This window comes from Clytia hemisphaerica, unplaced genomic scaffold (assembly GCF_902728285.1).
Source record: "Clytia hemisphaerica strain Z4C2 unplaced genomic scaffold, Clytia hemisphaerica genome assembly, whole genome shotgun sequence".
Taxonomy (NCBI): domain Eukaryota; kingdom Metazoa; phylum Cnidaria; class Hydrozoa; order Leptothecata; family Clytiidae; genus Clytia; species Clytia hemisphaerica.
The window spans coordinates 530,594-547,684 of record NW_027103372.1 but is presented as its reverse complement, the minus strand read 5'-3'; the positions used below and the strand labels follow the sequence as shown (position 1 = coordinate 547,684).

Below are 17,091 nucleotides of genomic sequence, written 5' to 3'. Positions count from 1 at the left end.
GCAGAAACTCAATCTTTGCTTGAATTTTGAAACTCAATCCTAATTTTTGTGCATGAGCCATGAGAATCATGACAAGAAAGAGATTTCCTAGGCCCTTATTAACAGATAAAGCCCATTCTGAGGTTAATTCTTTGTGTTTTAATAGTTCCCAACTAATTAAACAGAGCCTGGGTTGATTATTTTGTTTTTAGAACTGAATTCAAACTCAATCTTTGAAATAAAAATGGCAGCAGCTCAAAACCCTGGAAATTTGCCTGAATTGGCTGTAAAAAAATTCTGCGTCGGTAGAAATTTCACACACCTATTTAAACAAAATTAACCAGTGCATTTTTTATCTTTCTTCTTCTTCATCTTCAATGAAGCTCTCAAAGTCAAATAGAATTAAGCACATAAGATATTCTTATAATTGTGAAATGCTGTTCGCGCCTTCGCTACGGTGGAGTGTATGACGTAACTTGCGCGGCAATAAACTCACCTTTGTTGGCTGATCATATTGGCTGTTTTGGCGTTACCACCCTCAAAGCAGAGGGTGCATTTATCATTCCGCAACTCTGTCCACCATTTTAAATGAGTTAACAATAGATTCAAAAGGGCGCCCTGATCAAGGTAGTTCATTTGCTTTGGTTTCCGGCTTTGGGAAGTAGTAATGTTTTCGATTGTTTTCAATGGAAAATGGTAAGAAACTTAAGTTTACAAGTGTCATTTAGTTTTTGCTGGCTGGTAGAATGGCAAGTTTCTGGATGGCTTCCCAACTGAATGAGATTGTCGTGTATGATAAAAGTTAATGACTGGCCCTACTTTTTTACTAATGGCTTTTTGGTGCCTAGGATAACGAGTAGTCATTTAATTTTATTTGTTTCAATCGTTGATTCTAAGGGATGAATTTTTTCTTATCTTTAGTTCTCAAACAAAAGCAGGAATTTGATGCGAGTGTTATTTTATCAAAGAATCCTTTCTGATTTGATGAAAGTGCTTTACCTTTACCGCATTTGATTATATACTTTTTTTTAAACAATCAACCAATCGATATCGCTGTGATTGGATAATGAAATATTTGGCGCTTTCACAAACGTTTGTGATTGAACAAAATGAAACAATCTAAATATTTTCCAGGGGGTGAATCTTAAGTTTTTCTTCCGCCAACTTAATCTTGAGTTTGGGAAATCCCCAAAATTGGCAAACAATAATTTTTCCCACTTACGCCTTTTCTCTTCGATCTTTTGTTGGTTTCTTTTGTTGATTTCTTGCGTTATCGATGACTTGCGCGAAGTTTCTTAAAATGGATGCACATGGATTTTACCAAGCTGCTTGGGTGGATGGAGAGCAGGGAGATGATGTTACAAAGAGCCATTCCAGAATTTGTCTGTAACAGGGGGCGGACAACACGGGATTTCTGAGGGCAAAAGTTTTCACGGAAATTCAAAATTTCCAAGGTGAGAGACGAAAATGTATGAATTTCCATAAGTGTGCAAGGGGGTTCCAGGTCCCACCTAACCCTAAAATTCCCACCCTCAATCCCAGACTCGCAGATCCAAAATTTTAGGGTCAGCCTGATGGATTCAAAAGATAAAAAAATATTGTTGGATGGTTGATAGGATTGTCAAATATTTTTAGTTCCTCAATTTTTACTTTCTAAAATCAATTAAGCTAAAAAACAATAATTTATGCCTTTAAAACACCATATTATCAAGTTGTTCAAAGATTTTTGCTATTTTTTGAGCTGGAAAGATGAATATACTACATTTTTGCTGCCTTTTGCAAATACTTTGAAAGACTCGAAAGAAGATCACTCATCAGATTCATCTATTATAACTTCATCTTGTTATATATCGTACAGTAAAAGATAAAAAACAACCGGATATGTCAGGGCAAGAACAAGAAACAGACAGAAATGTTGAGATTTGGAAAATTAAGAAACTTATTAAAAGTCTTCAAGCAGCTAGAGGGTAAGTGTTTTATAACTGAATTCTAAAAATGAAAAATTCCCACTTACCTTCACAGCCAAATTAATTAATAGAGTAAGTAGAATGAAGCAAGTTCATTTATAAGCGATGGGTATATCAAGTTAATTAATTCCCTTACTTTTTAGCAATGGCACTAGCATGATTTCCCTCATCATTCCACCAAAAGATCAAATTTCTCGAATCGCCAAAATGTTGGCTGATGAATTTGGTACAGCATCAAATATTAAAAGCAGAGTCAACAGGTATCTTTTTAATACTAACTATAACAGCTTGATCTACTATGATTAGGCCTTTTTGTAAAGATATGCAAAATTTAATGGATTTTAATCAGTTTTGCTTAAGCTAGAAGTACATATTTCTAGGTTACTCGTACCTTTTTTATTGACAAAGGGTTTAGTTTAATATTATGTGAAAAGACTTCTTTCTCAGATTTATGTGAAAGGGGAAGTCCATTTCAAGTTTTATGAATGCTAAGATGACATATAGCACCTAAATCAAGCTAAATCATTTATCAGATGTCTGAATTATTGTTGGGAGCAGTTGCGAGTATTATTATGGCACATTTAAATTTTCTGATCACAACCGGGTCCTTCAAGGCAGAATTCTTAATAAGGATTTAACTTTATCAGCACTCAATATTAATTAGTATTTGTATTTGTGACTCAAAATCGAAGGCCAGATGTGGTTTGTTTGGTTGTTTTTTATTGGCTGATAAATTTTCAACTTTTCACTAATTTGTGCTAAAGTCTGTCCCAAAAGTATGTGGAAACTCTACCCTTTTGACCAAATCTCAGCATGTATAAATGCGTTATATTGAAAAGCTATACACCATTGGAAATTTGGAAATTTATAAAAACCACATCTACCAAAATTTTGTGCTGAGAAATTGTTTAAAATGTAAAGTGTCCGCATAGAGACAGACTTTAGTAATACAAGGTACCGGCTGACTTTTGGATGAAAAAAATCTTATTTTAGATTCATGTATAAATATTTATTATTGAACATACTTGCTTCACTGTTCCTGTTCGCTTAAAATTTGATTTTTTGTTTAGATTATCTGTCCTTGGAGCTATCACATCAGTACAACAACGTCTAAAATTATATAATAAAGGTAAAGCTCCACTTATGTATTTGAACGATAATAATGTTATAGCATTGCTTGCAACATATTAACGCTCCTTACTTTTGAAAAATAAGAAAAATGTATCCCTTTTTTGACAAGCATGGTTTTTGCATTATATTGGTTAAATTTTGTTAAATTGGTTACTGTAATTTTAATTTCGAAAGCCTGAAACACAGTTCCCAAGTTAAAGAAAGAAAATGTCATCGTAACAAAATAATGTATTTTTATCTGATTTTCTTTGGGGCTGCATTGGCAATATCCACTGTTTCAATGTGTGAATATCTCTTTTGTTGTCAATTTCAGTACCTCCAAACGGTTTGGTTGTTTATTGTGGTACTATTGTGACGTCAGAAGGAAAAGAAAAGAAAGTTAATATTGATTTCGAGCCTTTCAAACCAATCAATACATCTTTATACTTATGTGACAATAAATTTCATACAGAGGTAAGAGCATGCATACTTCTGGCTGGAACAACATTGCAACTACCCCAGAGTTGGGGCACCTACCTGCACCTGCAGTAATAAAAATAAATAAAAAAAGCAACTCACTTTTTGTAAGGGTCTGAACAAACACCATGGAAATTCTTTTAAAGAGACCTGATCTATAATGATTCTATAAATTATTTTTAGTATACGAAAACGTCTTCCATTTAGCTTTATGAGCAATTTTCATCTCCCTCATGCTCACTTGGTTTGTACAGATAGCTAGCTACATTGGTGATTTTTTTGTAGGACCTTTTACCAGAGTCATTATCTTACAAACATAATTTTGATAAGATTCCACTGGATTTCATGAATCAAAACTAGTCTGCAACCAAACTTCAAAAATAACCAACCAATATCACCATGCTAATTGTATATTCTTCTGCTTATGGCTATTATAGGCTTTAACTGCGCTCCTGGAGGATGACAGCAAGTTTGGATTCATTATAATGGACGGTAACGGCGCATTATTTGGAACACTTTGCGGAAATACAAGAGATGTCTTGCATAAATTCACTGTTGATTTACCAAAGAAGCATGGTAATTTTTTTACACATGTTATATTTCATCTCTTATCTACTGGTGAAAGCGAAAATATTTCTGCTGAAAGAAATGCATCAAAAAGTATTAAACTTTGCTTAACTTTGCTTGCTGGTTACTGGGGGCAGATAAGCAAAACTTCAAGTTGTAGCTCTAAAGTTTTGCAAAGACACGCTGCATGGAATGTAAAGTAATTTTTATGAAACACTTTTGACGTTGTCATAGCAACAAACAATTACTTTTAAAATCATATAATGGCTGGCACCAGTACTAAGAGCGTACCAGTACAATTTTGACTTTCTGATATATGAAACCAATTGTTAACCAGTCCCAAATTAATTGGATCCTGTCCTTACTTTGAAAGCTGTGCAATCTTAGGATTTACATTTAATTGACGATAAATTTGGGGATATTATGAGAAACTTTTCGGCACTGGTAAACAAATTATGATGGAGGGTACAGGTGGGTATTCAATTTGATGGATCTTACCGAAAACCTAGACCAACGTCCGAGGTTCAGAAAATGCCTTAAAAATGGTTTTCGTAGGGCACCCCTTAGATCAGGACAAATTTTTGATATTATGCTCCTAATAGGGTGAAGAATTGACAAAAAAAATTTCACTTTCGAAGTCTGAAAATCAAGTATCTGAGGCTACCAACGGATTCAGCGTGAAAAGTAGATAAAGAAAATGGGGTTATTTGTTAAGTTTCGACCACCTGGTGCCGAAAAATAGCATTTTTAAGGCGAAAAATCGACGTTTTTGGCGTTTTCCGATGACGTCAGTATTTTCCTAGAGGAATTTTCAGAAAAAGTCATTCTCACGGCTGGATAGCCCTGAAGTAGAAGTATCCAAAAATGGTATTGTTTGTCAGCTTTCGTTTCTAGATATTGAAAATTATCGATTTTTTTTGCTGAGTCAGCAGTTTTTCAGCATATTTACCCACTTTAAAAATGAAATATCTCAAGAAAGTTAACAAACCATACCATTTTCGGATACTACTAATTCAGGGCTATCCAGCTGTGGAAATGATTTTTTCTGAAAATGCTCCCAGAAAAATGCTGACGTCATCGGAAAACGCCAAAAAGGTCGATTTTTAATAAAATCTTCCTCAAAGGTCGTGGTGGTCAATCTGCTTTACGTTTTGCACGTTTACGTATGGAGAAACGTCACAATTACGTCAGAAAAGTGGCTGAGACGGCTGTACAGATGTTCATTTCCAACGATAAAGTAGGTGTTGTTTGTAGCCAGTATTGTTTAAGTCAACAATTTTCTTTTCTGTAAAAGAAAGGATGAAATTTTACAAAATACAAGCTCTTGCTTGCCAGACCCCATCGAACGTGGTCTCGTATTTTTACTATATTTTTCAAGTTGAAGAAGGGCATACAAGTTTTTAGTTTGCAAAGTTTATCAGCAACCTAAAGTGATATTGACTCCATTTTCAATCTGTTATTTGTTAGATCAATGTCGCTGGTCTTGTTATTGCTGGTTCTGCAGATTTCAAATCAGAGTTGAGTCAGTCTGATATGTTTGATGGTGTAAGTGAATTAACTTATAATATCCGGTATCGAAATTTATAGACAATACTTTCTTTTTTCAAAGCAATAACCTCCTCATCAATTCACGATATGCATCACTGCAATGTCTTCATCATCACACCTTAGACCCGACAGCTGATCGGTTGTAAGTGACGTAAAATCAGTCAATACTTCACTTTGCAACCAATCAGCTGCTGATGTAATGTTAGAAGACATTGCAATGGTGCATATCATGAATGCTGGAACCTAAAAGACTATGGCGACTATTTTAATTATTCTCACATTTTCTTTACCAGCGGTTACAAGCAAAAATATTGAAAGTTGTTGATGTTTCATATGGTGGTGAAAATGGTTTCAACCAGGTATCTAGCTGTTTGTTCGAAATGCGATAGAGAGTCTTCCTTTATTTGCCAGAAGTACGACTTTCTGAATGTGTTTTTCTAATAGCCCTAACGATAATAAAAATGTATCCTGAGCTTCATCGAATATTTCTATTTACATTGTTTCTTTTGTTTCTTTTCAGGCAATCGAATTATCAGCCGAAGTTCTTTCAAACGTCAAGTTCATTCAAGAGAAGAAATTGATAGGTATAATGAACGCTTTTTGGACCTACCTCCGGGTACCCCGGTGGAGGTTCTATAAATTAACCCATGTCCGTCCGTCCGTCCGTCCGTCCGTCTGTTACCAGCTTTTCTCAGGATTGGCTCATTAGTTTTTTCTGATTTTTTGCACAATGATGCAAAATGGCAATGCCCAGAACGTGACGGAGCCCGATTTTTGAGAAAAAATTTATAAAATAGGGTTTTTTGGACTTTGTGCAAAATCCTGTCATTACTTTTTTCTGGTTTTTTGTGCAAAGATGGAGGACAAGATTCTCTAAAGAATGGCTGAAGTGGTTTTTCCCGGAAAATTCTTATTCGCCTTAAAAAACGGATTTTCGTATTTTGGGGAAATTCCCTTTAACCAAATAAGAAAATATAGCTTTTCTCAATGTTGACTCGTTATTTTTTTCTGATTTTTTGCACAATGATGCAAAATGGCAATGCCTAAAATGTGTCGGAGCCCGATTTTCGAAAAAAAATATATTTGGGCAAATTTGGGCCAAAAACTGCCTAAAAATAGGGTTTTTTTGGACTTTGTGCAAAATCCTGTCATTACTTTTTTCTGATTTTTTGTACAAAGATGGAGGGCAAGATTCTCTAAAGAATGGCTGAAGTGGTTTTTCCTGGAAAATTCTTATTCGCCTTAAAAGATGGATTTTCGTATTTTGGGGAAATTCCCTTTAACCAAATAAGAAAATTTCTCAATGTTGACTTGCATAATTTTTTTCTGATTTTTTTGCACAATGATGCAAAATGGCAATGCCCAAAATGTGAAGGAGCCAGATTTTGAAGGAAAATTTTTTTGGGCAAATTTGGGCCAAAAACAGCTTAAAAGGTTTTTTGGGCCTGAATGGTTTAAGTGATTTTCGTATTTGGGGAAATTCCTTTTTACCATTTTACATTATTCAACACACAAGCTTTATTTTTCCATTCTGAATTTTTGTACAATTATTGTCACTTTTTTCTTATTTTCATCTGATGTTAATCATTAGGTAGGTCCGTTCAGCATGTTGCTTGTTTTCTTAAGGATGTACCAAGATCCTTCAATGCGACTATAAGTACAATTTTTAAGAGCTTTGAACTGAGAAGGTTAAATGTTTTTTCTAAGAAATTTATCCTGGTAACAAGATACGATCCTGGACAAAACTGGTTGTCCACACCCTTCCCAAATATCGATTTTTTGGGGAAAGAGGGGACTTCTCGTTGGAAAAGGGTGATCGGACACCATTTTTGACAACAATGGTACTACCCTTATCAAAAGTCTTTATTAACATAACTTCGTTTTTTTTCTCCAGGAAAATATTTTGACGAAATCTCACAAGATACAGGTCGCTTTTGTTTCGGCGTCGACGACACATTGAAGGTATGTATTTTTCTTTCCTCGTACGTTGAGCTCTTTTGAAAAAACGATCTGCCTTTTCGCTTCACCTGATGCTTTAAGGATGAGAATAGAATAATTACTTATATTTATTGCATTTTTCGTTTAGACATTATTTTCCTATAATAAATATTGAAGAATGATGTTTGTTTTTATCCCTTCAGGCTTTGGAAATGGGAGCTGTTGAAACACTCATTGTTTGGGAAAATCTTGAAACACAACGTATAACCTTGAAAAATCACAGTTCGGACGGTAAGGATTGTTTGTTTTATCACTCGTAAATATGCTTCGTAAATGCAATGCCCTACCTTCGCCGTAAAGATGACTGCCTGTGTGCAAGAGGCTCAAATAAAGATTAGATACCAACTTTCGAAAAAAAAGTTTAACCAGGACATAAAACAGATATATTTTCAAATTAGAGTTTGTTCCCAGCACAATCTAATATTTGCTTCTTTATTACAAGGAATCATTGTTTGAAAATGTTGTATCACTAAAATCCAGAATTTTTACCCATAGCTACGAAAAGAAGACTTCAATAATTATTTTAAGACAATTTCTTTTTCAAGACTTACGAACTTATGACTGCAAAAAAAATTTTAACGCCTGAACAGACAGGATTAAGCTTCACACAAGCCTGTAAATTCCTATACTGGGTGCACCAAAAAAAGATATACAGGTTTCTCGAGATATAGTGAGCTTCAGGATTTATATTTTTTGTTCATTCTTTTTTTATTGTATAGAGGATGCTCTAACTTGAATTTTGAGCTATTATACATTAAATTTGAAAAGTAGTTCGAAAGTTATTTCCAACAAACTGACTTTTTTTCCATGTCGAAATTTCAAAAAAATCATTAAAAACAGCAATCATGCTATAAATAAGTCAAAATGACAAAAACACAATTTCATTGTTTTTTTTTATTCTTTTTTCTCCTATCTTATATTTTGCCAGCAGTTTGCCATCTTATTTGTCATGAACATTTCCAACACCAGCAAACTCAATGCAGAACCAAGTCCTTTAAGCAACTACCTTAAGTGGATAAATTTTGGCGGGGATTAAATTTGGCGAATTTTGATAAAATTCGCCAAAGTAAATCCTCGCCTAAATTTCAAAAATCGGCCATTCGCCAAATTAAATCCCCGCCCCATTTACAAAATTGATCAATCGCAATTAAAATTCACGACAAAATTAATCCTTAAGGTTGACTCGACTCGGAATGGTGATCTCTTTTAAAAACTTCTCCTCGCATCACCATAACATCAAAACCCTTTGGAGATTTACAAAAAAAATTCAGCTTTGAGTATTTGGATGGGTCACAGGCAAGAAACAACAAAAATTTATTTATTCATTGATAAATTTTCCCCCTACTCTATGGTAGAGCATCTTCAGATCTAACATAACTCATAAAAAAAACCTATCTTATAGCCATCTGCATTTCAGCATTTGATTAAAAAATTTTTTTATTCCTAATAAAAATTAATAAGTTATTCTTCTGAACAATTAAACTCATTAATAAAAAAATATAAATGATTATAAAAGATTTTCCCATATGTTTGATTAAAAGTTTAATTTCTCTTTTTATTTAGTAAATAGTTTTGTGTTCCTTAATTCCAACTGCCTCTTTGCTTTTCTCCTTTTGAAATTCCTTTCTCTAAAAGTTTTACTCATCAAACTCTGCCTCGTGATTGGTTTGTTTCAAGTGTTGAGACAAACCAGATACCTTTTCTTGCTCCCCGTTTGCCCTTGTTTAGTTCTTTCATTCTCGTTTCAATCGTTCTTCCCGTTTCTCCGATGTAATATTTCTCACAGTCTTTACAGTTTACTTTGTACACTACTCCTGACATATCTTGTGTTTCTACATTATTATTTGTTTTCACTTTCAATGCATTGCCCAACCGTTTTTCCTTTTGTATTGACCAATTTTACGTTATAATGTTTACTTTAGCTGAAATTTTCTCTGATATACCTTTTTCGTAGGGCAAATACATTTTTATTATATTTTCTCATTTTCTCTCGAACTTTTTTTCTCGTTTGGTTTAAGAGATTATTTTATGGTTCTCTTAACGACATTATTTGGGAAATCATAAGTTGCATTGTTTTTTCGATATATTTCAATTCCTTGTGTAAATCCTCTTCGTTTGTACAAACTATCTTTGCACGTTTAGTCAACGTTTTGATTGTTGACACTTTCACTGATATGGTTGATTAGAATTAAAATTTGAGTATGGCCGGTATGTGTTTCTTCTTAAATACTTTGGTTTTCAATTGTATTGTTGACCTTGCGACCCCATTAAGAATGTATTCTCCGTTAGTCTCCTCCTCTGCAGTAAAGGTAAAGCTGTGTTGATTGCATTTAATTCGCTTAAAGTGTCATTTTAGCCATGCCGAGAGATAGTAAAGGTATCATCAACTTTTCGAAGCCAAATTCTTGGAGCATGAATCATTTGATACAACATGGTGTTCTCGATGCGTTGGACAAATAATTCAGCATGGGGGACGCGGGGATCCTATGAATAATCCATCAGCTTGGTCTTAATATTTATTTCCCATTTTAAACGTCATGAATTGAATTGAAATTCTGGCGAGTCTGACAAGAGCTTCTTTGTTCAGCTTGGTTTTGAAGCTGTGTTGGTTGTTCTCTCTACTTCACGGATGACTCTTCTTTTGGTAGCGAAGGATACATATCAGCTATGTCAAAACTTATTAACTTTTCATCATCATTTAAAGTTAAAACTTCAGTTTATCTACAAAATCACTGGTATCTTTAATGAATGACTTTGCATTTGTAGTGAGCGGTTTCAATTCATTACTAAAAATTGCAACCTTGTAAAAGGTTGATCCTGAGGTTTATAATCAATCTGACTTGAGTGGGTTTTATGTGCTTTCAATGTAGGTCTTCCACTTGGTGTTTGTGTTTGGTAATTTGTTTGAGTTTGTCAAAGTTTTTTGAAATTTCTTCTCCTTGTGTAGGTTGTTTAGTTCTTTATTTACCAAGGTTTTGACGTTTTCGATATTGTCTTCTATCACGGTTATATCGCTCTCTATTGGAAAGTTCTTTGTCAATAAGCTCCTCAACTTTCTTATTTTCGATGATGCAAGTGGCTCGACCTTTGTCATTTTCAATCAGGGTAAGACCATTACTTTTTAACCATTCCTTTAATCCATTACAGAGTTCTTGTTCAATATTCGTTGGTTTGTTTTTCTTCCCGTTTTTAATGATCTTTTTACAATCAAATCGAAATTCGTTGGCTGCTGATATACTTGGTAACTTTTTGGCCGCCTCCTCTATTCCGCAAATAAAATCTAACACTGGTAATTCTTTCGTTGCGATTTTGAAGTCAAGACCTTTTGAAAGTAATGGTATAAACTCGTTTGGTATTTCCTTTTCGGTAAAGTTTAACAAATAAGAATAACTTAATTAATTTTTTATCTAGGGAATAAAAATAATTTTTTAATCAAATGTCTGAAGATGCTAGATGCTATAAGATAGGTTTTTTTTTTATGAGTTATGTTAGATCTGAAGATGCTCTACCATAGAGTAGGGGGAAAATTTATCAATGAATAAATAAATTTTTGTTGTTTCTTGCCTGTGACCCATCCAAATACTCAAAGTTTTAATAATGGAAAGGCAATCACTGAAGAGTTTTATAACAAAAATTCAGCTTTTCCAAAAATATCACCCACATAGGAATATCTTGTTTTACCAAATTCTTATATTTCGTAACGAGTTTTGATGAACACAGTTGTATTTTTTGGTATTTTTATCTGTAAAGAAGGTAAAGTGTCAAGAGAAAAGTTTGCTTGCTGTTTTTGATGATTTTTTGAAATTTCAACATTAAAAAAAAGTCAGTTTTTTGAAATAATTTTCGAATTACTTTTTCAAACCTAATGCATGATAGCTCAAAATTCAAGTTAGAGCATCCTCTATGCGATAAAAAAAAATGAACAAAAAATATAAATCCTTAAGCTCACAATATCTCAATAAAGTCGTATACTTTTTTTTGGTGACCCGGTATACCGAGTTACTAATTGTTTTTCTTTTATAGATAATAACATTTTGCTACTGAATCCTGAACAAGAAAAAGATAGAACAAACTTCCTGGATAAGGAAGTAAGACTTTTATAATAAATCATTAGTCATAATCGTTTGTGAAATTTTGCGATTGTGAGTAATTTCTTTTGAGCTTTTATGCTTCATGGTTTCAGCCCTCTCCCAAATTTTTCATCGTCATAATATTTTCATAATTACTTTCTTGCATAAGCTTAAAAAAGAAAAATGATTTTAAATGAATGCTCTGACCATTGCTATATAACTTACTTCTGTAATTTAGTGTCAGTTTTAACAATAAAGGCCGGTCATATCAACTTAAAATTTTATTCCACCATAGACTAACGTTGAGTTGGAAATATTGGACAAAATGCCGCTCTTGGAATGGCTTGCTAATAATTACAAATCCTTCGGTAGGTTTACGAACATTCTTTCGAATCATTTCTGCTTACAATTGCCTTAAGACAAAAGTTTTAAAACACTCATAAATTTAGGAACGCGTAAAAGTGTTTTAACGAGTTTGAACAAAACCCACGAAATTCGCCAAAATTACTTTTTGCTGAAATCAGTTCCCTTAGGTATCTTTCTAAATAAAACAAGAGACTGATTGTGGTAATTTTCTTTGCAAAGGTGCTGCATTGGAAATCGTTACAGATCGTTCACAAGAAGGCTCGCAATTTTGTCGTGGTTTCGGTGGTATTGGAGGTGAGACTTCTTCCCTCTCTGATAACTGTTATCATTAATTTTCTAAACACTTACTGCCACTTAAACGATGACATGTGATGGTAGATATTAAGTACCCGGGAAATTTTGTAACATGCGAAATTTAATACCATTTTAAAGGTACACTCTTGTTTCATAAGAACCAGTAATTTTTTAATTGCGACTTAGCTGTACTTATATTTTGTCACTTTGAGCCTCAATGGTGTAATCGTGCTTTTTTTGACGAGTTTGAGCCTGCTTCTCATAAGATTGTTCTTATAAAAAAAACCATGTTCGATTTGAATTCAGATTTTGAAACACAATTTTGTGAGCCTGTAAACAAATACCAGAAGGAACATTATTTTTTTCTGAGATTTTTGAGCCAATATAATTGTCTCCGCGACCACGGTGAGTTATATATGAATCTCTTTTATCACCAGTAGAATGGTATATAAACAAAAATATGTACAGGTTAAAAAGAAGAAAATTATGTTATGAAAGGTTCATTCTCATTTTAGGCTAGTACTCAACGAACCGTTATGTAACCTAGGTATTGGCATTTTATTTTTACTTTTCAATCGTCAGGTTTACTGCGGTACAAAGTGGACTTTCAATCGATGGACTACGATGATTTGGATGACCTTGACTATTACGATGATGACGATGAATCTCTCTTCTAAATAGTGAACAAAAAATGAAAGATTTTATCAAATCATCCCATCATCGGTATAAATACACAGAAAGTGCAATACAGTGAAGTTTCATTACGAAACGCCATTGAACTGTTGATACCGAAGAGCAACTGAATGGTTCCATCCTATGGCTGGTGGCACGAAAAACAGTTCGCTTTTAATGATTTTGACGTTAAAGATGGGGGTGTCTCCTCTATAAGTGAAACAAACGACGACCTAATGACGTTTCAGCAATAACTGTAGAAGACAAGAAAGAAGCCTTTGAATAGGCTCATCAGAAACGAGGGCGATATTTTATTTTTGAAAATCGAGATTTTATTTTATTTGGTTTTTATTGTAGTTCTCCATTGTTGTTTTTTCTTATTTGTTCGCCATTCTCCAAAAAGACTTTTATCGTGAAAAGTCCAAGACAAGGTTTTTACAAATTCGCCGACGTAGATTCCAATGAAAACCAGAATGTTATCTCTCATTTAGCATGACCTTAAATAGTAAAGTAAATTTTGTGTTTTATTACTGGGCATTTGTATTTTTGTGTATTTATTCAGATAATTTCAGAATAACAGAATTGTGTCAATCGTTCATATTTGTCTGACTTCCAATTTAAGAGTTGCCTAACGACTACCCAACGAGGGTTGTTCCAGAAGCTTTTTTTTATATATATTCTAAAAAACATCGAAGAAAGTTTAACTTTTTATATTTCTTTTTTGCTGTGATCCCTAAAAGACTCATCTCTTTTTGCACATGTAAGGTACAAATTTCAGAATAGCAAAATTTTGGAGCATGTAAATCACTTTTGAAGTTCCTTTTTGGACCTACCCCGGTGGAGGTCCTATAAATTAACTGTTGTATGTTCGTTCGTTCGTTCGTTCGTTCGTTAGTTACCAGCTTTTCTCGAGATTGGCTCATTAGTTTTTTCTGATTTTCTGCACAAAGATGCATAACTATAAACCCTCGAATGTGACGGAGCCTGATTTTCGGAAAAAAAATTTAATGGCCAAATTTGAGCCAAAAAACGGGTTTTTTGGACTTTGTGAAAAATTGGATCATTAATTTTTTCTGATTTTTTGTATGAAAGTAGGTAAAAGATGGCTCAAGCAGAATTTTGTAAAAAACGAATCTTTCTGCTCAAATAATGCATGTTTATCTATAAGAATCACTATTAATAAGCATACATCAATGTTCTTAGTCAAATTACTTTTTTTTTTTATGAGATAGATGTTGTTTTTGATTGCTTGAATATGAAAAAATATTTAAAGAGCATGAAATTTTGGTTTCTAAACGGTTTTTTTATAAGAAACAGACGACTAATTTTAATAGATCGTCATTATTTGTCTTCTGAATGATTGTTTAATGGTCACTCCCACTTAGATATCAATTATATACAGTATGTGGCCCCCAAAACGGCGATCAAATTTAAAATTTCTCTCAAAGCTAGAGGAAAAGAGGTTTTACAAAAATTTTTCTTGCCTGCAAAACTTTAACATCTCTACTTTATTTCCCGACAGTTCTTTTTCAAATTTTCAATTTCAACAAATTTTTCATCGCTTAAAGATAGGTAGCTTTTTCTAATGGCCCCCAAAACGGAGGTTTGCAATTTTAGCGAATTCTCGAGAGTATTTAAGATATTAATACAAAATTTTGACATAGTTTTGAAATGTGATTTGCGGGTTTTGGCATAAATTTGTTTGATAAATTTTTACAGATACCCCTGGTTGTCAAATGCAGGTTTGGGCCCCCAAAAGGAGGTGTAGTTAAAATCAAATTATTAGCCCCGTGGTAATAGGACGAAAACTATGACAATATTTGTTTTTACCCTTAAATTACGACCCGATAGATGTAAAACTTATGATTTTTATGAAATATTTCAAGATTTTCGATATTGCAAAGTCCAAACTGAAAATTTAGAAATTTTTAAAATGACAATTTAGATTTAACAACGTCTTAATCAAGTTTCTGAAAATCATGTCTTTTGAAAATAGTTCCATTCATGTATGGAAAAAGCTGTGAAAATTTGAGAAGAAAAGCTTAACTGAACGGAAAAATTAAGCTTTTTTTAAAGGTTTTTTCTCCTATAATTTGCAGAAAAAATGACAGGAATTGCATTTTTGCTGATTTCGCGAAAAAATTTTTATTATAATGTAATTTTTTGTTATAAGCTTAACTAACCTGATAGGAATAGAATTCCAAGATTTTTTGCTTTTTCTCATTTAGCTTCGGTTTATCAATGTGATTCTAGGGTCCCAAAAATACTGGTGACCTTTAAGATGCTATATCTTTTACCCCCTCTAAAGTCACTGATGTATCTGCATTTTCTGAACGGCATTAGGTGTAGAAAGTTTCCTATACCCCATTTTCATAACTTATTTTCAATATCCAAGGAGCTAGAGTGAGTTGTATGCAATTTTTATCTAATTTTGGTGTTAAAATATCTCCTTCATACGCAAATATGTTATTTTGAATCTGTCTCAAACCATCAAAAACATGCTCATTTTTTAGTATAACCATCATTCTTTCTAAATAAACAAAAATCGTTTAATTCTGATAAATCTACAAGTCAGAATACTCATTTTAATGACAACCTCCGTTTTGGGGGCCGTCTCCGTTTTGGGGGCCATATACTGTATGTGTTAAATGCATAACCAGGTAGGTCCATAAAATTTGATAAAAACTGACTTTGAAAAACCTGCTCAAAAAAATCTTGTCAAAAAGCTAGTCGTTTATATGTTCACAGTTAAACTATAGGGTTATAGGAAGATTTCAAGAATTAATGACCCTTTGGAGGGAGTCAAATTTTGATTCTTGCAAATTTGGAACCCTTACAGACAGATACTCAATTTGCTCTTTATGGTTTTTGAAGGATGGGACCATTATGGGCATTATGGCTCGCACGCAAAAATACCCGTCACCCACTTTGCCTAAATACCCCCCCTCCCCTCCCCGCCCGGGGGTGCTATGGTTGGAGGATGAGAGGTATGCGCGGACGTGATCTCTGAAAACCGACCCTTAGGGAGGGAGATTGATTTTTTGGCGGATGAAAATTTTTACTTCTGGGTGCCAGAATATGACAGGGAGGAAAAACTGATTTTGTGTCCCGCCCGTACCACTTACCTAAGCCTTTTTTTCTTTTTGATAGTATGCGAAGCGAATTTCATGCCGTTGAATCTGCCAAAATCAAAGGGCTAAGCATGCGTGCTCATTATAATCAGACTAAACTTAGGTCATCGGCGAGCAACATAAAAATTTCCAGAAGTTTCTTGAAGTTTTTTGTCAACTTTGACATTTTATTTTAGTTATTTACCTCATTTTGGACTCATTTCAAACACACCACTGACAAATCTGGTGAGTATTCAGATTATTTAGAATGTGAAAATTGGCCTTTAGTTAAATTCGATAAATTTGTCCATGTCAGTCCGGTGTAAAATGAGATTTTTTTTACCACCGGACAAGCAATCTCTACGTTTCGGAGAAGGATATTTTTTCCACCGGACAATCAAAACACCAAACATGACCAGTCCGCGCACCGGATCCGGTGTGTCCGGTGTTTCTTAATTTTTTGTTTCATCCAGGCGTCCTCACGACCCTCGACATGGCCCGAGAATTATCGGGCCTGTTCGGGCCATGTTCGGGCCGAGAGACCCTATCAATTCTTGTTGCCCGAACATGACCCGAATCATTCGGGCCATATTCGGGCCATGTCAGGAGATTCCATATTTAAATTGATTCAGCATGTTTAGTCAAACAAAATAGTACAAAATAAGATTTGTCTGTTTTGTTTATATCGCTCAAAAAAACTTTACGAGCTTCCCGTGGACACAATGAAGTATAAGCCCGAAGGGCTAGAAGTCAATCTCTTTGGTAGGATTTGAAGCCAACAAATCCTACCAAAGTTGCGCGGCCTTGAGTGGCTCGCCTGGTTTTTACACAAATGACAGATTGAAACTAAAATTTACCGCTAAATTTCGAAAAAAATATCAATCATAAACAAAGGAATTGCTAGATTCAATCTGTCATCAAAAATGCGGCGCA

General features: G+C 34.0%; 2 protein-coding genes across 2 annotated transcripts in view; both read left to right on the top strand.

The window, feature by feature from the left end:
• Window positions 1-1,811: 1,811 nt before the first annotated feature.
• On the top strand, window positions 1,812-13,646 carry LOC136823535 (eukaryotic peptide chain release factor subunit 1-like). The gene is made up of 15 exons (XM_067079726.1): window positions 1,812-1,946; window positions 2,090-2,206; window positions 3,017-3,075; window positions 3,391-3,530; window positions 3,971-4,109; window positions 5,225-5,337; window positions 5,568-5,645; window positions 5,942-6,007; window positions 6,169-6,232; window positions 7,543-7,610; window positions 7,790-7,877; window positions 11,670-11,734; window positions 12,012-12,084; window positions 12,302-12,376; window positions 12,959-13,646. Exons 1-15 carry the CDS (start codon window positions 1,861-1,863, stop codon window positions 13,051-13,053), a joined length of 1,326 nt encoding a protein of 441 aa, XP_066935827.1. The 5' UTR covers window positions 1,812-1,860; the 3' UTR covers window positions 13,054-13,646.
• A 2,722-nt stretch (window positions 13,647-16,368) lies between these two features.
• The window catches only part of LOC136823526 (cysteine and histidine-rich domain-containing protein 1-like), a 22,803-nt gene continuing 22,080 nt past the window's right edge, over window positions 16,369-17,091 (top strand). Inside the window, exon 1 of the mRNA XM_067079715.1 lies at window positions 16,369-16,404. The gene's annotated coding sequence lies outside the window, so the exon portion shown is untranslated. The remainder of the gene's footprint in view (window positions 16,405-17,091) is intronic.

What these genes read in the sequence shown, in the direction of transcription:
- LOC136823535 (XM_067079726.1), top strand. Translation starts at nt 1,861, where the DNA reads ATGTCAGGGCAAGAACAAGAAACAGACAGAAATGTTGAGATTTGGAAA. An exon ending in ACAATAAATTTCATACAGAG is followed by an intron (nt 3,531 to 3,970) that starts GTAAGAGCATGC and finishes TGGCTATTATAG; the next exon opens with GCTTTAACTGCGCTCCTGGA. An exon ending in GAAAAATCACAGTTCGGACG is followed by an intron (nt 7,878 to 11,669) that starts GTAAGGATTGTT and finishes TTTCTTTTATAG; the next exon opens with ATAATAACATTTTGCTACTG.